We start from the raw sequence: 21,238 nt of genomic DNA, 5'->3' as shown, positions 1-21,238 counted from the left end.
GCCTTATACACAGAGGCATTTTCATGTTGCCTTATACACAGAGGCATTTTCATGTTGCCTTATACACAGAGGCCTGTCAAATCTGTTAAAAAATAGAAGCACACAATTACTTAGAATATCTTTATATGCTTATTCATTAATATTTGTACGTGGTAGCTCAGTGATTAAGGTGTTCGACTACTTATCAGAAGGTCATTGGTTCAAATCCCAGGTCCACCAAGTTGCCACTGCAGGGTCCCTGAGCAAGGCCCTTAACCGTCAATTGCTGAGGTGCATAAACTGAAATAAAAATGTGAGTCACTCTGGACAAGAGTGTCTGCTAAATGCTGTAAATGTAAATTTGTACTCATGGCAATTACTAAAGAAGTCAAACCCGTTCTTAAAGGGGAGCGTCCCAATAGTTTCAGCAATATTGTGTGTCACAGTTTTTTAATTTGTGCTGTCAGACTGATTAGTATATGCTGATAACAGACTGATAACACACTTACCAGGCAAGTTCTTCAGGAAGTTTCCAGACTTTTCCCTCATAAACAAAGGTAGACCTTTGAGAGCTGTAGCTTTTCTTTGAGCAAGCACATCAGAAGCCTGAAGGACACAGAAAAGGTTTTATGCATGTTATATTCAACCAAAAGCTTAGGGCTTACACCTTTAAATGGCCACTATTATTCTCATTCACAAGGTACACATTTTACAATATGTTTACATGATTTGACACTAAATAATTACTTGATCAAGTTGGTCTAGGAGGGTCTTCATTTCATCTCCATAGGCTCCACCATGTGATCGGTACAACATGATTATCTTTGGTGCATATTCATCAGAATACATCAGAAGACAAAAAGGTACTCTTCAGGTTGGTTTGTGTAATTCTGTAAAACTCAGCAGAGACCTCAAAACACACACACACACACACACACACACACACACACACACACACACACACACACACACACACACACACACACACACAGTGAACAGTAAGAATTAAGACTACACAAGTCAATTAATCTTTACATAAATAAATAATCTCATTCATAAACTCACCTGATCTTCTAAAAACTATCAGCCACAAGAGGTTCTTCATTAAATATCTCCTTCCTTCTCAGAGAGAATGTCAGCTCCATTTTGGAGTTAATTGCAATGCTGAAATGTTTCTTCCTCTTGTAGTGCATCTTTTTCCTTCTGTAAGGAACAATCTGTCTGCCCTACTGGGTTGTCTGGGAGGAAGTTTACCTCACATCTCTTTGCTTTCTTTGTGCACTTCTTTGAGTCATTGTTCACTTTTTTCGAGGTCTCTAGTTCTGATTCTTCAGGTACTTTCTGGATGATCTGCAGCACTGCTCTTTCTTGTGGAAGCTCTGTTATATTGGTCAAGTTCATTTCCGAACTCAGGATCCTCAAACTGAATCAGAAAATCATCCTCGATTTCAAGCCTTTCTTGAAGAATTGTTTTCAAATGTTCAACCGAAGTGAGATTTTGCAAAATATCCATCCTCGTAATATTACCAGGAGCCAACACAACACGGAGCCACATATTCTGTAAAACAAAATTCTGATTAAAAATAAATCAAGTACATTAAGTATATGGCAAGGCTTTATATGTGGTAACATGTTAAATGACTTAAAGGTGGTAGTTCAAAAATTCTAACTTTCAAAATTTTCAATGTTAACTTACTGCAATAATATTTTTTTTGTTTGAAAAATCCCTTTATTCCACAATTCTTCTCCTCCACATCACCCTAGTGGCATTTTGGAGAGTACCAAAAAGAAGTATTCTCATAGCTTCATAAGTAAAACCCCTGATGTCACATGGAAACCCATTGCCCAACCTGAGCTATTTATTTGGGGCTTAGTGCTTGTATAAAGAAGACTGACTCAAGTGCATGAATGTTGAACCTCAGACCCTTGCTGTCTATGGAAGGTCAGAGAGCACTCGGATTTAATATCTTAATTGGTGTTCCAAAGACAAACAATGATCTTACAGGTTTGGAATTTTTGGGGTAAACTATCGCTTTAAAACACCCGCTTTTGTCTTCTGCATTAGGAAGTCATACAGGTTTAAAATGTCATTTACATTTCGGAGAACAGTTCCTTCAACCTGTGACATACTTTGTTACGTTAAAGTTCAAATCAGGAAATCATTGTGTGGCTATGTGAAAAACAATTAATGGAGAAGGAATCTCTTTAGTGCAATCATGTTCCTTCCCTTAACTGTATATGATGTGAGAGGATGAGGATCATTTAGATCCTCTGGCTCAAGTATTTCAATTGCACTTGTTTCAGAAAACTCGTAACACCTGTAGTGCTCAATGTACCATGACGAAAGCCTTTTGCAAAGAAAGGCCACCTTGTTAGCATTGACAAGTACACTGAGTATTCCGAAAAAAATCAGGCACGCCACTGCATTGACCTGAGGACAAAATCATGCCTTCACTGAAGTGAATTCCATGCAAATGCACATTTTCCAATACATCTGCTCTATTTAGCAACACTTCAAGAACCCTCAACACTGGGACATACACAAAGCTATTTTGGTGTAATCTATCATATCGGTACTGCACAGGATCAATTACTTGTAAATGCTCTTAAAAATAAGCATTCCATCTGTATTCTGTTGAGAGAGTACCCTTCTTTGCAGTGGCTATAAAACAGGATTTGTTTTGAACACTTCTGTTGATAACAATTCAGCAAGCTCTTCTGCCAGTGACTCATCAATGTGGCTTTCATACTTTCTTATAATATCCCTGATTGATTGTTTTGCTGTATACCTAGACAATGAAGCATTATCACACATCCAACTTAATAACTCCTGAATTGCACTTTTTGAATCATGCAAAACTGTCTGCATGTAAAGGATCAATGATGCAAGTTTGTGCTCTAGAGCTCTATACTCTACAGGCTCTAAATACACGTTTGTTTTGTGTTCATAAGGAACTGCAGGAACAGTGACATCAGTAACATTTGACTGCAGATTGTGCATAAAATCTCCTGACTCTTCAGACGCTGCCTCTTCATTGCTTCCCAAACAACCAGTCTGCAATGTAACGGAAGAGCTAAAATCTTCAAAACCTTCAGATTTATGCTTCCGAGATATGTGGCTACTTAACGTTGTAAGGACATTTGTTGTCAGCTCACAACCTTTAAAAGGACAATTGACTGTGTCATGTCTCCTCAAATGATTTCTGAGATGGTTTAAAAACTATGATGGCTGACAAACATCTTTGAAATCACATAAAACACATGAAAAATTAAAGTGGTCAGTAACTGCAGTATGTTTGTGTGATCTTGTCAAATGTGTTTTTAACACACCTAAAGTTTTAAAAGTGCAGATACAGTCAGTATACAAGCAAGGATTCTGATAGGATCACACTCTATAGTGCCGAAGCCTGTAGTGTTTCAAGAGGACGTCTCTGCTACTGTGGGCAAATCTGCAACGCTTACACTGCACTACAAACCTATGAAAAGACAAACAAAAGCACTTTGACATGTGAAGTGTTACATTCCAACTAAATTGACAACATAAATATTACATACAAAAAAATGAGAATATACAATGAATCACATTCAAAGCAAAATAATAATGCCAAATTACATTTAACTAGTTAAATTGTGCTAAGAAGAGCTACGCTAAAAAACAAAACAAATAAGCTCCTGAAATACAAGACATTTGTGATAATTGAAAATGATATATTTTCTGTTATGGATGTTTTTCATAACGGATGTTATGTAACGCACGTTATGTTGTACGTCTAAGATCAGAAATAACCACATGGTTAACAAAGTTAAGAATACCCTATACCTTACTAACATGTAAAATGCTGTTTTCCCCTCTATTTAACAATACTAACTTACAATAGTGACGACTTTCCTTGTTGATCGTGTAACGGTATTGACTCGGGTAGATCGCATTTAGATCGTAGATCGTAAGTAGTGCTTAGTGATTTTCTAAATAATCACGGTTTAGCATTAACGTTAGCCAAAACCGATTTACACAAAGCAAAACGCAGAGGGTGAAATGAAGCGCAAATCAAGCAAAGAGTTATCCAAAAAGTAAGATTCATTCTCAATGTAGCATCTGTAATTGGCATTAGGCTTCATGGCTTTCGTATGCTTCTCTGACTGAAATACTAGCAATTCTGCATCCACAACACACAATCCATTAAATACAGTTTATTGTAATAACTATAACGTACACAATAAAATCATGTATTTCGATACATTTCCTTCACATTTTACAAAGTGATCTGAACATGACCTTCAAATGAAGCACGTTAACTGTCTGAGCTCATTGGAAAATATCATTATATTCCTTAAAATAGCCTTTCCAAAACACAACTTTACATTATACATTAAGCATTTGTGTAATTTATTTAAGTTATTTTTCATAATAAAACTAAAAGAAAGCTTACCTGTTGCAGTTAACAATTTGCAAGTTGGATTTTTTACAGTGTACTGTACCAATAAACATGTTACCATCTTGTTCAGTCACGTGCATTCTTTTAGCATTTAGACACTGCTTTTTCCTCAAATCAAAATAAATTACATTTCAGTAAATTATTAACCTGCAAAAGTAAGAGGAGTGATATTAATGTCCGAATATTAGTCAAAATATGTAATAATCAATTTAACAAGAGTCATATATAATTAGAAGATTGTAGACTTTTTTATTTGGGGAACAATTCAAGAGAATAAAAGATTGAAAATCTGTAGTAGTTAAACTCTAAACAATGAACTAGAGTGTAGAGTTTTAACCTTTATTTTTAAATGAAAATGAATTAAAGGTTGATAACAGTTTAACTTTGAAGCCGGTCTAAATCTATTAAAGAGAAAAATCTGAATATATGAAACTTTACCACAGTCTAATTTTTAGAAAGATTTGCGAGTCAGCTCTCAACGTTCAGCCAAAGAGCCGATTCAAAGAGTCGACTCATTCCCAAACAACACATCACCTGTTGTGATCAGATACACGACTCCTCCTTCCTAAAGTGAAAGAGAAAATAGGGCAGAAACGGAGGTATTAATGTCACACAACAAGGAGCGTTGACTAAATGTGAGTTAACTCTTTATTATAAATGACTTTATATAAGAAGAACACGGATATATTGTAAATAAAAGCCGTGTAAAATCAGCTGTGTGTGAGGTAGAGTACAAGCTTACCTGTAAAACAGGTTTAACCAGGTTTGTATACAGTCCTTTCAGTCTCCTCTCTTCAGTTGTTCATGAACAAAACATACAGAATGTTTGTACAAAATCACTATAGTTTACCGACATTATGTGTTTTTAACATAGATTTATTTACAATCTCCCGGAATCTAGAGCGAGCGAGCAAGAGCGCGCATGCGCGACAGAGAGGGCGGGGGAGCGAGAGACCCTGCGTGTGCTAGTGTGCGCGTGCCTCATTAAGCGCATGTAAGACAGAGAACATCCTGATTGGTCTGTTTCTGTAAGTCAACCAATCGATTGTCAGTGTGGGCGGGGCTTTTATCTCTACTCCCGTACCGAATTAATCAGTAGTGATGGCGAAGTGAAGCTTTCTTGAAGCAGTGAAACTTTCAACCCAATTGTATCGGAAAAAGGTTCATTACTCGAAGCTTTTCACATCAGAGCTCGATGAGGATCTGTGCTGGTGAAAGCGCTGTCACAGAAAGTTCCACAACCAAACAACGTATTAATTTTAGAAGCAAAAATTAATGGATTGACAAATTAAGGATAGATTAATAAATAAATAAATGTATCAATATAGTAAATACATGACCAAAGCAGTATCCACTGCATACGCAAGGTAACTCCAAACAAAAATGTAATAAAGATAACTTTTTGTATGGTGAATGTGGACATTTTGTCTGTTTTTAGAAAAAAATCAATCTCATGAATGTTGAAGGCTTTGTGCTTTATTCATTCATTCATTCATTCATTTTCTATCGCTTACCCTAACTACTCTGGTCATGGGGAGCCTGTCATCGGGCATCAAGGCAGGATACACTCTGGACGGAGTGCCAACCCATCGCAAGGCACACACACACTCTCATTCACTCACGCAATCACACACTACGGACAATTTTCCAGCAGTCAGCAATCAGGTGTCCAAAGAAATGCATACATAGTGATTCGAATGTTGCTATAAACTTGGGGGAATTAATTGTAGTGATTTATGGGTAACTTGTGGTTACATTTTTATTTAGGAACAAGATTTTCTCCACAGTGCTGGGCCTGATCCTGTTTCTCTTCTTGCTGACCACTTCACCAGCCTTAGAAAATAAGGGTTCACTCAGGTAGTGCTGAATCTCAATGGTTGCATTGGAACTCTTCACTTTTCTTGTTTCCATAACCCGTTGATCAAGAAGATCCCTCAGTCCTGTCCCTGAAAAGTGGAAAAATTCACAAGATTTTATATGTGCAGTAAAATACAATGGGGCCATTATAGACTTCGAGTCGTACCTGAGGTGCCTGCAGCTGCTGTAGAGGTTTCCCCATGCTCTGGTATGGGGTCAGATGCTGTTTCCCTTACCTTTGTTGCACACTCAGCTGTAAGCCTTTTTATAGCATTCTGGGCATTGGGTGGTTTGCAAAACCCAATGGTTTTAAAACGTGGATCCAGGAGCATGGCAAGGGTCATTTGGCTTGCTGTTTCATAATGAGCCAACCTCTCAGACATTAGTGTTAAGAGGTTGGCACAGAGCTGTGCTGCCTTCTCATCAGTCACCACTTGCTGCTTTGTAGATATAGCATGCCTCAACATGCGAATGATGGGAATGACCTTGGAGCCAGACACAGTTTTTTCTGCAGAAAGTTCAGCAGTTGCATCCTTTAGTGGAGACAATACACCAAGTCACTCAGACATTGTGTGGTACTCTGCTGAGGATAGAGGAACCAAATCTGTCCTCAGGGACACCAGTGCAGCACCAAGTGGTTCACGCTGTTCATAAAGTCTGGACAGCATGTCAAATGTGCTGATCCAGCATGTCTCTACTTCCTGCTGTAATTTATGAGCAGGTTTGCCCATCTGTAGCTGGATATTGACAAGTTGCTCCTTTGCAACAGTGCTTGATCTAAAATGAGCAACAATCTTCATTGCCTTGGTCCTGATGTCTTCAAGCCCTGGGAAGTCAATAGATCTTTTTACAGCAAGTTTTAGAGCATGAGCTATGCAAATGGTATGTCTCAGCTGTAAATTGTTAGACATCTAATTTTAGACTGAATCCCCCATTCCTCAATGAGAGATGTCTTCACTGCAGCAATGTTTGCTGTTGTATGTGAAGCAGGAAATTTTCCTACTCCCAGCAACACCATAGCAAGTTGTTCTTTACTGTCAAGGAAGTGGCAAGTAACAGCTAAATAAGAATCAATATTAATTGATGTCCACATTTCCGAAGTTAAAGTCACAGATGTAGCCCTAAGCACTTCTTCTTTAGCTCTCTCTTTCTCCTCTGTATACCTTTTCTCCACAATTGTCTTCAGAGTTTGCCTTGATGGGAGCATGTATGTAGGATCCAAGAGGCTGCAAAATTTCTGAAGCCAACATCCTCCACAATGGTAAAAGGCTGTGTTTCTAGTTTGACAATAATAAAATAACAGCACCACTTTTAAACCACTTAATTATTCTAATTAAAACTGAAACAATTGAATAAAATTAAAAGTAGGCTTTAACCTTGGCTGTTGCCTCCATCTTGGACAGAGGATCTGGCTCTGTCATACTTTGCACGAATATGCCTCAACATGGATGATGTATTATTATTATAGACCAGCTGCTGGGAGCAAATCAAACACTGGACCTAAAAACAGATTAAGGATAGACCTTGTCTCAACAGTATAAAGTGTGAACCATTTAAAAAAGATCATGCTATTAAGCGGTGCACAAAAGGCTTTTCTTGCATCCCTATAATTTTCAACTTATTACTATCCAATAAAGATATTTATATATATGACAAAATATACGACATGAAATGTTACATTGAATCGTATAATTGCCCAATGATGAGTGAGATTTAAGTTATAAATATAGGCTTCAAAACAAAACCATGTATCCACCTTATTGGGTGAAATCAAATAAAAGCGTTCCCACATTTCAGAACGCGATCGTTTTGTAACAGGCTCCATTAACAATAATAAACTCTCCTAAACTCGCTATAAGGTAATAGATTCTGTGTAACGCAATACTCCAATACAACACACGAGGGCGCGCCGCGTGTCACGTGCTTTTAAACCTTTGAATCAGTTAACGAAGCAGTCACGTGAGTCTGTGTGATATGAAGTTTCGGACATCATTGGTCACGTGATTTTGCCAGAACGAATCAAGCTTCGATACAAAGCTTCAATGAAAATCGGTTCTTTTTTTGACACATGCCTCAGAGCTTCGGTGTCACCGGTAACATCACTACTAATCAGTGTATCTAGAAACAGGAGAAGTGAATCGTGTCTGAGGAGTGAGCTATTAATTGACGCGTGTCAATTAAGGTAAATGTTCTTTATATGCTGTTGCATGTCTTTTATTGGAACAAGCATATCATACAGTCACCATAATTCCATTGTTCATTCATCCACAGTTCATAGTCCATGCCAATCCTGAACATATCACGTGTAGCTAAACAACTAAACTAAATGAAAGTATCTGCTCAAACACAATATATTTCACATATTTGTGATAAAGATCCAATTTGCGGTCATATTTCATGGTCAAAAAACTGTGAGCTTCCCCGTACACACAAAACCCCCCCTCTGTCCCAGGTGTACTCATTTATTCATTAAAAGAGATTGCCCCTACTGGTTTAACATGGTATGTACATATAAGGCTCCCACAATGATGAAGGTGTTACTGGTGCTACTGGTGCTGCCAAATTCTAACTGTGATGTGGAAAGGTTCAGGGTCTTCTGAGTACCTCCATGAAAATACTTTTTGTAGGTTGGGATGTCTGGAATATGAGCACAAACTCCTTCTTTCTGTTGTGTATCAATCTGTTTTTTACCTGCTTCCCTCTCATCTGTTTAGTCAGTAGTGGAATTATTATTAATAGAATAATAACTTGTACTCGTGGTGGTGTGTGTGTATGTTTACATCAACACTGAGACTCGTGGTGTGTGTGTGTTTACATCAACACTGAGACTCGTGGTGGTGTGTGTGTTTACATCAACACTGAGACTCGTGGTGGTGTGTGTGTTTACATCAACACTGAGACTCGTGGTGGTGTGTGTGTTTACATCAACACTGAGACTCGTGGTGGTGTGTGTGTGTTTACATCAACACTGAGACTCGTGGTGGTGTGTGTGTGTTTACATCAACACTGAGACTCGTGGTGGTGTGTGTGTGTTTACATCAACACTGAGACTCGTGGTGGTGTGTGTGTGTTTACATCAACACTGAGACTCGTGGTGGTGTGTGTGTGTTTACATCAACACTGAGACTCGTGGTTTGTGAGAGTTTGTGACTGTTAGATTCAGGCCATTTTATTTACCACTGGAGCCCCTCAGGGCTGCATGCTCAGTCCATTGCTGTTCACCTTTCTGACTCATGACTGTGCAGCAATACACAGGTGAAACCTGTGTGTGTGTGTGTGTGTGTGTGTGTGTGTGTGTGTGTGTGTGTGTGTGTGTGTGTGTGTGTGTGTGTGTGTGTGTGTGTGTGTGTGTGTGTGTGTGTGTGAGAGAGAGAGAGAGAGAGAGAGAGAGAGAGAGAGACTCTGATCATGATAAAACACAGAAATAACTGAATAGTGATGAGAATGTGAGAGGTCAGTCCATGTGTGTTGGCCGATCACTCAATACTATAAACACAGGATATTTAAACTAAAGAGCAGCATTTTTCTTTAAGAATAAAGGTGTGAAAATGATTGTGCACATTTGTTTGTGTGTTTTCTAGGAGTGTGATCCATTCCATCAGAAGAGATCAGACTCTTCAGGACTCAGCTGTGTGTTTGTGTGTAAACTTTACTAATATATAAAGATGGAGACTCCTGATCTGGACACAGATAATGTTTCTACACCATCAAACAACTGGTAATCTACGACATCCTTGTGTTCTAGTCATTAAATATTCACATCTAAATTATTATTAGTAAATATGTAATGATTTAACCAAATGTTTTGCTATTACAGTATATAACTATACACATCTAACAGTCACTAATTCACAGTAAAAATGTATTGTTTAATGTAAGTAAAATAAAGTGTGTATATAAATGACTAAAGGACTGTGTATAATGTTGTACAGTAAACTCAAGAGAAAGAGATCAGAATCACCAACACACAGCTGTATCTCCATGAAGAGTGATGGGTCTATGGGGCTTCCTCAGAGGTTTAAAGATGGAGACTCATCACTTCTACACAGGTAACATCTCCTCACTGTTAATGTCACTGCTAAAGTCACACTTAAAGGGAAATATACTGTAAGTAAAATAAAGTGTGTATATAAATGACTAAAGGACTGTGTATAATGTTTTACAGTAAACCCAAGAGAAAGAGATCAGAATCACCAACACACAGCTGTATCTCTATGAAGAGTGACATGTCTAAGGATCTTCCTCTGAGGTTTAAAGATGGAGACTCATCACTTCTACACAGGTAACGTCTCCTCACTGTTAATGTCACTGCTAAAGTCAAACTTAAAGGGAAGTTTAACTACATAAACAGGGGGCAAAATAAATACAGAAACACAGTAATGGAGCCACTATTGTGTGTCCAACTATGTTTTGTTGTTTTTTTTTTGTAATATTTAATCTTTTATTAGGAAGTTTGTTTGGGGAAAAGTGTGTTTGTGGTGTGTTTAATATAAATAGCACTTGGTTTGACATGTTGTTTTGTAATACAGTGAAATTCATATGTTAGTGAGGTAGTTTTGGGGTTGCTGTGTGTTCAGTCATTGCAGGCGAGACGACTGCTTACATTATTGAGCTAATGACAGGAAACTAAGTCATAAGAATCATCTAGAGTTTGAATGTAAAAGTGTTAGTCTAGCTGAATAGCATCTGTCTTTACATTTACATTACATTTATGGCATGTGGGAGACTCCTTTATTCCCAGTGACTTACATCTACCTCATTTATAAATCTGACCAATTGAGGGTTAATGGCCTTGTTCAGGGGACCAGCAGTGGTAGCTTGGTGGACCTGGGATTCAAACAAACTGTCTTCTGTGCTAATACATAATAATTCTCTAAAGTCCTAAATAAACTTCTCTAAAAGTTTGTTCTATATTTAACACTGTTTTTTTTGTTTTTGTTTCTTTGGGGTGGGGGGATTTTCCACCATTGAGCAAAGAAAAATCATTCTGTTTATTGTAAGTAAAAATCCACATTCAGTTAGCAAGTGAGTTAAAAACTATTAAGATTGTAAATAACTAAATAAAGAAGTGTGTATAATGTTGTACAGTAAACTCCAGGGAAAGAGATCAGAATCACCAACACACAGCTGTATCTCCATGAAGAGTCATGAGTCTATGGATCATCATCTGGAGGTTAAAGCTGTAGACTCCTCACTTCTACACAGGTAATGTCTCTTAACTTTTAATGTCACTGCTAAAGGCACACTTACAGGGTAATTTAATGAGATAAACAGGGGGACAAACTAAATACTACATCACTTGAACTCTGACCTTAATAAAGCCACTATTATGTTTTTCAATATCGCTCAGTCTGTTTTTTTGGGAAATGTTTTGATTGGAATGTTTTCTTGTGGTTTCTTTCTTCAAATGACATGTTGTTTTGTAATGCAGTGAAATTCATACGATGGCATTCAAATATGGCTTAAGTGTCCAAATAATACTCTGTATACTACAGAGTGATTAGATTACTGAAAACAGATGATTAAGTCTAATAAATGAACCCCATGTCTTCCTGCTTCTCCATATCACAGGTACGACCCAGAATCTGCTGGTGGAAATGAATTCCAGAAAAAGTTCAAATTAAATCTGATGAAGAAGTTTCAGTGTTTGAATGGAGTGATAATAAACCTGGGAACCCAAACACTCCTGAATGAGATCTACACAGAGCTCTACATCACAGAGGGAGACAGTGGAGAAGTCAATAATGAACATGAGGTGAGGCAGATCGAGGCAGCATCCAGGAGAAGAACAACAGAGGAAACACCAATCAAATGCAATGACATCTTTAAGCCTTTATCTGAACAAGACAAACCCATCAGAACTGTGCTGACAAAGGGAGTCGCTGGCATCGGAAAAACCGTCTCTGTGCAGAAGTTCATTGTGGACTGGGCTGAAGGGAAAGTAAATCAGGACGTCCACCTCATATTTCCACTTCCTTTCAGAGAGCTGAACTTGATGAAGGACCAGAAACTGAGTCTGATGGAGCTCCTTCATGTGTTTTTTAAGGAAACAAAAGAAACAGAAATGTTCAGGTTGGAAAAGGTTCTGTTCATTTTTGACGGATTGGACGAGTGTCGTTTTCCTCTAGATTTCCAGAACACAGTGAGAGTGTGTGATGTAACTGAATCAGCATCAGTGCCTGTGCTGCTGATAAACCTGATCAAAGGGAATCTGCTTCCCTCTGCTCTCATCTGGATCACCTCCAGACCTGCAGCAGCTGATCAAATCCCCTCTGAGTGTGTGGATCGAGTCACAGAGGTACGAGGGTTCAATGACCCACAGAAGGAGGAGTACTTCAGGAAGAGGATCAGTGATCAGAGCCTGGCCAATAACATCATCACACACCTGAAGTCATTAAGAAGCCTCTACATCATGTGTCACATCCCAGTCTTCTGCTGGATTACAGCCACTGTTCTAGAGAGAATGTTGGGTGAAGCAGAGAGTGGAGAGATCCCCAAGACTCTGACTCAAATGTACACACACTTCCTCATCATTCAGACAAACATCATCAGAGAAAAATACTCAAAGAAGCAGGAGAGTGATGAAGAAATGCTCCTTAAACTGGGACAACTGGCTTTTCAGCAGCTGAAGAAAGGGAACCTGATCTTCTATGATGAAGACCTGAGAGAGTGTGGTATTGATGTGACAGAAGCAGCAGTGTACTCAGGTGTGTGTACTCAGATCTTCAGAGAGGAGTTTGGGCTTCACCACAGTAAAGTGTACTGCTTTGTTCATCTGAGCATTCAGGAGCATCTCGCAGCTCTGTATGTGCACCTGACCTTCATGAAGGAGAAGAGAAATGTGGTTAAACAGAATCAAAATTCTGAACGTTCGTTGAAAAAAAATACAATCTCAGATGTACACAAGAGTGCTGTGTATCAGACTTTAAAAAGTAAGACTGGACATCTGGATCTTTTCCTTCGCTTTCTTCTGGGTCTCTCACTGGAGTCCAATCAGAAACTCTTACATGTTTTAGTAACACAGACAGGAAGTAGCTCCCAGAGCATAAAGGAAACAGTTCAGTACATTAAGAAGAAGATCAGTAAATATCTTCCTACAGAGAAATCCATCAATCTGTTCCACTGTCTGAATGAACTGGGTGATGATTCTCTAGTGGAGGAAATCCAACACTACCTGAAATCTGGAAAACAAAGTGAACTTTCTTCTTCACAGTGGTCTGCTCTGGTGTTTGTGTTACTGACATCAGCACAGGAGCTGGATGAGTTTGACCAGAGTAAATATACCAGTACAGATAAGATAACAGAAGATGTTGTTCTGAAGATGATGCCTGTGATTGAAGCATCCAGTAAAGCAATGTAAGTAAATGTGAATATAACTGTTCTACTGTTACAGTGTTAGAGAGAAACTGAACACACTCTAATATGGACTTTGGGATGTTCTGACCTGAAGGTGATACAGAGTGGAGTTCATGTAAATAGATAAATTAGGGAATAAAAACTGCATTAATAAATGAATGATACTGAAGGGCAGCTATTAAACATGTAGAAGCAGGTGATTACATTTGAGGGAGTTTGATGTTTTGTAGTTATGATTTATCTTAATATCTTAATAATGATGAAGTTAATGCAGGTTTTATGTTGGATGTTTGATGTATATTAAACACACCTGTGTACCAGACATAAAGAACATGTTTACTGCAGTAATGACAAATTCTAATCCCCAAAATGATTTTATTCATTATTAAGTTTTATTTGTGAGGTGGAGATGGTCTTTTATAGAAAGCTGACTTTGCAGAGAAGTTTAATAATAATAATAATAATAATAATAATAATAATAATTAGATTTGTAAACTTGGTCGCAACAAACTTGTTGGCTTTGACGAGGTAAGTATTCACAAAGGCTGGTGCTTTTTGGAGGCAAGTGGACATAAAACTAGATGAAATCTAGTGGAGCGCTAGGGTGCCAAAACATTTGGAGGCAAGTGGAGACGAGTATGTGACATCATCAGAATACCCACGAGGCAGTTCCCCTGATTGTTCTGAGTGTTATGTCACATGTCCATGTTGTAAAAAGTTTTTGGATTTTGCATATTTTGGGGGCGGGGCTGCGGCACAACCGGAAGGCCAGTCGGTAAACCAATTTAAAACTTTGTTCAGAGTATCACACCGAGTTATAAACCTCCATACTTTATAATGGGAGTCTATGGGGAAAAAGGCCATTTTGAGACCCGGTACCGGAAGTACCGGTACTTGGATCGCTTAGAAAAGTAATAGCAACAAACTTCAGACCAGGGTCTACGACATATACGAATTTGGTGCATGTGGCTCGAAAGCCCTGATAAATTTTTGTCTAAGCTTAAATAGGAAAACAGAATGTTGGCTTCTACAAAGCGACATAACTAGAGACAGAGAAGGAAGACTCTAGAGGCAGGAGCAAGCATCAATATGAAGTGAGAGACTGTTGGACTTGGACAGGGTAGATTTTGAACCTATAAGGAGAACTTTTGAGAAAGTTGGAGGAAACCAAGGGTTTATTTCATTTAAGCATCAATTGTTGAGACAGGAGTGTGGAAGAGCAGAGTCACGTTTTGTGGACAAATAAAATATATAAAAAATTTTTATAAACCACATTATTTTAATGTGTGAAACTGTATTAAAGGCTGCACTCAAATCTAACAGGACAAGAATAGTTAAGAGTTCAGCATCAGCAGCCATCAGGAGATCATTAGTGACCTTCACTAAAGCAGCTTCCATACTGTGTTTAGTACAGAACCCAGACTGAAAGGATTCTAATAGATTATTGTCACTAAGTTTAGCATGAACCTGTGTGATAACGTTCATGTCTGATTAGAAAGTGTTCATTTAGCTGAAAAGTGCTCCCTTTAATGCTAATCTATAACACTACATGATAAGATTTTAGCTAATGTCAGTCTGATTCCTAAACAGAATTCTCTACAGTATTATAGTACATTATTTATGTGAGCTTCAGCTGAGAGACCGGTATCAATAATCACACCGAGGTCTTTTACTGCTGCACATGATGTAATAGAAAGACCATCCAGAGTTACTCTGTAATCAGAAAGCTTACTTCTGACTGTCTGTGGTCCTGGTACAAGATCTTCTGTGTGTCTGAGTTAAACAGGAGGAAGTTAGTAAGTGTCCACTGTCTAATGTCCTTCACACAATCTTCAGTCTTATTAAACTGGTGTCTCACATCTGACTGAGCTGAAACATATAGCTGTGTGTCATCAGTGTAACAGTGGAAGCTAATACCATGTTTATTAATAGATTACTCTAGATACTAGTTAGTTAGCTGTAGTTAAACACTAACTTTACCCATTTTAGATGTAGATGTGGACTGCAGTGTCACTTTAACCATATTGTCTAACTGGTGTTTGTACTTTCAGTATTTATAAAAATGAGAAGGTTCAGTGAAAGCTTTGAGGACGTGTTTGATCATTTGTGTGAGTTCATTATGTTTTATTTTATTTCCTTTAGTATCAGCTGTGATTCACTTGGAGTAAAAAGTTGGTCATCTCTGGTCTCAGCACTCAGATCAGAAACCTCCAAACTGAGAGAACTTCATCTGACTGTGAAAACACTGAATCTGTCTTATAATAATCTCGGAGACTCAGAAGTGAAGACTCTCTCTGCTGTACTGGAGAATCCTCACTGTAAAGTGGAGACACTGAGGTAAGATCATCTCTCTGTGACTCACAATAACTCACTAAAAGCAGCAGTTATATACAGTGTTGTTTTTCACCTGAAATGTTCTGTAACACTACAACATTCAGAACAAATAGATTAGTCATTAAGTGATGAGTTTTCTACAGAATCACTTAGGAATTAAATAAATAAATAAAAGAGTAAATAAGAGAAAAAATCTAAAAATTAAAAAGATTAATTATTTTTAAAGCCGGCAAAACTTTTGCAACTCAATAAAAAATTAATATCAATAATTGTAAATAATATAATAATATAATATAACAGGTGAAGCTCCAGGGTCCTGGTCCCACCCATGTGGAGTCCTGGCCCACCTACATAAACTCTGTTATAATGTTAGAGTTATTAATAAACCCCAGTTGTCACTCACTAGGAGCTGCTGCTTTAAGAAGCTTCATTGAGTGACATTGCTCAGTAACATTTCTGTGTGGTGTTTAGTCGTGTAACAGACTAGTTTAATAAAGACTTTATCTTCTCTGAAACAGACACCACACTGTGTCTTTACCCCTGAAACTCCTACACTGTAATCAGAGGATATAATAAGATGAAATGTGTTCCAGTTTGTGTTTACACTGGAGAACAGTGTCAGAGTGGAGATTGGACTCATCTGAGAGCTGAAGAACAGAACTGCAGTTGGTTTAGGAGTACATGGGGCAACACCAACACAAAGTCATTTTAACTCCTATTAAAACACTCAATGCATTTATTCAATTTATTATTTATTTTTATTTATCTAAAAATTAAAAAGCAAAACTTTTGTAGCTCAAATGAACTTAATATCAATAATTCAAGAACAGATCTCTTTCAGCTCATTGTCCTCTTTTTACAGTCACGTAAGTTATTTTGAGTGACAGCTGATGTTGAGGTTCTTCTCAACCCTGTGCCCACCCTGTTTTACCCAGGACCACCTACTGTTCACTATCTGACAGGAATGTTTTGTTCAGTGTTAATTATACTTTATATAATAAACATATGTTGATGAAGAGTGTGTCATTGTGTCTCTCTACAGGTTGTGTGATTGTGATGTCTCAGATGAAGTCTGTGCTGCTCTGACTTCAGCTCTGAGATCAAACCCCTCACACCTGAGATACCGGGATCTGTCCTATAATAAACTAGGAGACTCAGGAGTGAAGAATCTCTCTGCTGTACTGGAGAATCCTCACTGTGAACTGGAGACACAGAGGTAAGATCATATATTAAAACATTAATAATAAATCATGGTCTAATCTTCATCCAGGTCGTAATAATAGATAAACACATTGTGTATAAATAAAACACAGTCACAGTTGTTCTTGTCAATACTGAATAAACCATTTACACTTTCACTGTCTGGGGTTAAAAAATACACCAATGAACTAACAACTTCTCCAAAAACTAATTAGAGTCTGACCCTGTTTTAGGTCTGATTACTGACAGTCTGATCTTCTCAAGAAAGATCTGTTCATGTGAACTCGGATTAAAACAGAGATTTTGTTGAGATGTGAATCAGAGAAAAGTTACAGAAAACATTTACATTAATATTTTATTTCTCACATACACAACCATACACAGTACGACACGTAGTGACATGTTTCTAATCTGTCTGTGATTTAATCATCAAATAAAATAGAATAGTAAAAAAGAAAATAGAATAAAAATAGAATAGATGTAACAAATAGAAATGTAAGAATAAGTGTAATGGAGTGTAAAAATAAATGTGAATATAGCTGCAAGCAATGGGATCACGGTGGCTTAGTGGTTAGCATGTTCGCCTCACACCTCCAGGGTCGGGGGTTCGATTCCCACCTCCGCGTTGTGTGTGTAGAGTTTGCATGTTCTCCCCGTGCCTTGGGGGTTTCCTCCGGGTACTCGGTTTCCTCCCCCGGTCCAAAGACATGTATGGTAGGTTGATTGGCATCTCTGGAAAATTGTCTGTGTGAATGAGAGTGTGTGTGTGCCCTGTGATGGGTTGGCTCTCCGTCCAGGGTGTATCCTGCCTCGATGCCCGATGACGCCTGAGATAGGCACAGGCTCCCCGTGACCTGAGAAGTTCGGATAAGCGGTAGGAAATGAATGAATGAATATCTGCAAGCAGCGATGGCGGCCCTCGCACGTTTTTTTATCGCTATACGGTGCCTCCCAGAAAACAATGCAAGTGCATGAAGTGGGTAAATATCAGTGGACTATTTTATGTTGTTACTGACCCATTTGGGGACTGTAGGTAAATGAAACCCCATATTTTAGACAAACGGGGGCGCTAGCGAGCCACTTAAGAGACACACCTTTGTCTGACCTTTTTGTCCACACTTAACAGCCGACAAATGTGATGTTTGTGTCAAATTTCAAGCTAATCTAAGCACGCCAAAAGCCTTAAATATGTCTGAAATAAAAGTAAACTTTGACAAGATGCCATGGCAACAGTGTTTGAGATATCAAAAATCCCTTCGCAATTTCGCATTATATTCAATCGCATGAATCCTCTAGGAGGAGCATTTAAAAGTTCATTGCATGCCATTGTGAAAAAATCCACCTTTGTGACTGAAAAAAAAAATAAATAAATAAACCCGAGCAAAAACACTAAGGCTCCGCACCATCGGTGCTCGGGCCCTAAATATGGATCAGTGGCAGAACAATGTGAGTGTTTTAATAAAGTTCAGATGTGTTAAATACTGCAATATATGAAATATGTTCTGTGTAAAATAAAATCTGTCTGATGTATCAGTGTTGTGTATGATAGTTCAGAAAAAGTCCAAGTTCTAGTCTTATGTGTTGTCCTGGTCTGTAAAGTGTGTGTTACTCAGTCCACAATAATACACACTGTCTACAGTCAGGGTCGACACTCGAGCCCCAGTAAAATGTTCCTGATAAATCAGTGTCTGATGATGTAGATTACAGTAGATATGTCTGAAAATAGGCTTCGTCTTCATCACACATTAATATTTACATCATGATTTAAAACATGAAGACTGATTGTAATGTTAGCTGAAGTGAAAATATCCTGTACCTTTTAGTCATAAGCCACGCCCATCATAAACCAAGCCCATCACTGTGCCCCACCCCCTCACTGTGCCCCCCATATTGTGCCCCACACCCTCACTGTGCCCCGCCCCCATTGTGCCCCACCCCTCACTGTGCCCCGCCCCCTCACTGTGCTCCTATTTTCACTTTTCTCAGTAGAAATGTGGACTTGCAGTCAGATGATAATTAATAATCCCACATTGTATCTGAGGACTGAGGAGATGTAACTACCAGACTAACACTTATCACTGTGTTAATGAGTAGTATGTGAATGTGGATTTAGATGAATGACGACTTCCTGTTTTACACATCTGATTTATTTGCCACAGATTTGATCAATAATGTTAAATTGTTAACTGCTAAAAGAAGCTTTTCTTTTCTCTTCTCATTTCTAAACTCTTCTAAAACTGGATGTGATTTAGTCATCAGTGAAAGCTTTTTGAAGTGATTTATTCATTTAGACGACTAGTTAGTTAGTTTTCTTACAAAAATACTAGTTGTGGATTTAAGGTTGTTTAGCTAAAAAAGTTTACATGTGTAATTGTAGTAAAGATCTTTACAGTGAAATAAAATGTAAAACTGAAATAATAAAATGATCTGGATTTGTTGGTGTTTTTGCAAAAACAAACAAACAAATAAATAAATAAACAAACAAACAAATAATAATAATAATAATAATAATAATAAACATAGATGAAAGTGATTAAACACTATAAACGTCCCTGTGTACAACCAGTGAAGAGTGTGTCATTGTGTCTCTATACAGGTTGTGTGGCTGTGGTGTCTCAGATGAAGGCTGTGCTGCTCTGACTTCAGCTCTGAGATCAAACCCCTCACACCTGAGATACCTGAATCTGTCCTATAATAAACTAGGAGACTCAGGAGTGAAGAGTCTCTCTGCTGTACTGGAGAATCCTCACTGTAAACTGGAGACACTTTGGTAAGATCATATATTAAAACATTAATAATAAATCATGGTCTAATCTTCATCCAGGTCGTAATAATAGATAAACACATTGTGTATAAATAAAACACAGTCACAGTTGTTCTTGTCAATACTGAATAAACCATTTACACTTTCACTGTCTGGGGTTAAAAAATACACCAATGAACTAACAACTTCTCCAAAAACTAATTAGAGTCTGACCCTGTTTTAGGTCTGATTACTGACAGTCTGATCTTCTCAAGAAAGATCTGTTCATGTGAACTCGGATTAAAACAGAGATTTTGTTGAGATGTGAAACAGAGAAAAGTTACAGAAAACATTTACATTAATATTTTATTTCTCACATACACAACCATACACAGTACGACACGTAGTGACGTGTTTCTAATCTGTCTGTGATTTAAACATAAAATAAAATAGAATAATAAAAAAGAAAATAGAATAAAAATAGAATAGATGTAACAAATAGAAATGTAAGAATAAGTGTAATGGAGTGTAAAAATAAATGTGAATATGGATCAGTGGCAGAACAATGTGAGTGTTTTAATAAAGTTAAGATGTGTTAAATACTGCAATATATGAACTATGCAGTGTTGTAATGTAACAGAGTACAAATGTTGCTGTACTTAAGTAGAAATGTCACGTATCTGTACTTTATTTCGCTATTTAAATTTATGTCAACTTTCACTTTTACTCCACTACATTTCCGAGATAACATGTAAACTTTTACTCCGTTATATTCCCACTAAGCGTCTTCGTTACTCGTTACTACAAAATAAAATCAGAAGAAATGTGTGTGACTGTAATAAGGGAGGTTTGGTGTATCACTGCTCCTGGATTGTATTACGCTCCACACGCTGTACGGAGAAGCACAGGTACGCGCAGCGTGCACGCGCAGTCAGAGCTGGGGGCGTTTATCTATAACGTTAATCAGCGGAAAGACTGTAAAGTGTGTGTTACTCAGTCCACAATAATACACACTGTCTACAGTCAGGGTCGATACTCGAGCCCCAGTAAAATGTTCCTGATAAATCAGTGTCTGATGATGTAGATTACAGTAGATATGTCTGAAAATAGGCTTCGTCTTCATCACACATTAATATTTACATCATGATTTAAAACATGAAGACTGATTGTTATGTTAGCTGAAGTGAAAATATCCTGTACCCTTCAGTCATAAGCCACGCCCTTGATAAGCCCCGCCCACCACAAGCTATGCCCATCATTGTGCCCACCCCCCCACTGTGCTCCTTTTTTCATTTTTCTCAGTAGAGATGTGGACTTGCAGTCAGATGATAAT

The 21,238-nt window shown here is 37.9% G+C and overlaps 1 protein-coding gene, 1 long non-coding RNA gene and 1 pseudogene across 4 annotated transcripts in view; 1 reads left to right on the top strand and 2 right to left on the bottom strand.

Annotated features, from left to right (window-relative positions):
* LOC113663787 (NACHT, LRR and PYD domains-containing protein 12-like) overlaps positions 1-21,238 on the top strand; it is a 631,994-nt gene that overhangs the window by 170,911 nt on the left and 439,845 nt on the right. For 2 of the 3 annotated variants that reach the window (XM_047803869.1, XM_047803870.1), the window contains exons 1-9: positions 5,035-5,050; positions 9,854-9,990; positions 10,205-10,321; positions 10,438-10,554; positions 11,361-11,477; positions 11,844-13,628; positions 15,771-15,965; positions 17,005-17,178; positions 19,759-19,932. The exons of the other annotated variant lie outside the window; for it this stretch is intronic. In XM_047803869.1, coding sequence (XP_047659825.1) covers positions 9,938-9,990; positions 10,205-10,321; positions 10,438-10,554; positions 11,361-11,477; positions 11,844-13,628; positions 15,771-15,965; positions 17,005-17,178; positions 19,759-19,932 — 2,732 coding nt within the window. In that variant the 5' untranslated portion in view covers positions 5,035-5,050; positions 9,854-9,937. Of the gene's footprint in view, positions 1-5,034; positions 5,051-9,853; positions 9,991-10,204; positions 10,322-10,437; positions 10,555-11,360; positions 11,478-11,843; positions 13,629-15,770; positions 15,966-17,004; positions 17,179-19,758; positions 19,933-21,238 lie in introns of those variants that run through there. 3 annotated transcript variants of the gene reach the window in all.
* Positions 1-21,238, bottom strand: part of LOC113663806 — a 589,387-nt pseudogene that overhangs the window by 223,634 nt on the left and 344,515 nt on the right.
* LOC125139559 lies at positions 3,252-5,303 on the bottom strand. Its single transcript, XR_007138590.1, has 4 exons — positions 5,158-5,303; positions 4,854-4,980; positions 4,410-4,562; positions 3,252-3,455 (listed from the first exon to the last, which is right to left on the bottom strand). It is a non-coding gene; the product is annotated as an uncharacterized LOC125139559 (long non-coding RNA).

This window comes from Tachysurus fulvidraco, chromosome 19 (assembly GCF_022655615.1).
Source record: "Tachysurus fulvidraco isolate hzauxx_2018 chromosome 19, HZAU_PFXX_2.0, whole genome shotgun sequence".
NCBI lineage: Eukaryota > Metazoa > Chordata > Actinopteri > Siluriformes > Bagridae > Tachysurus > Tachysurus fulvidraco.
The sequence above is the reverse complement of the archived record's forward strand: the minus strand, read 5'-3'. Positions and strand labels throughout refer to the sequence as shown.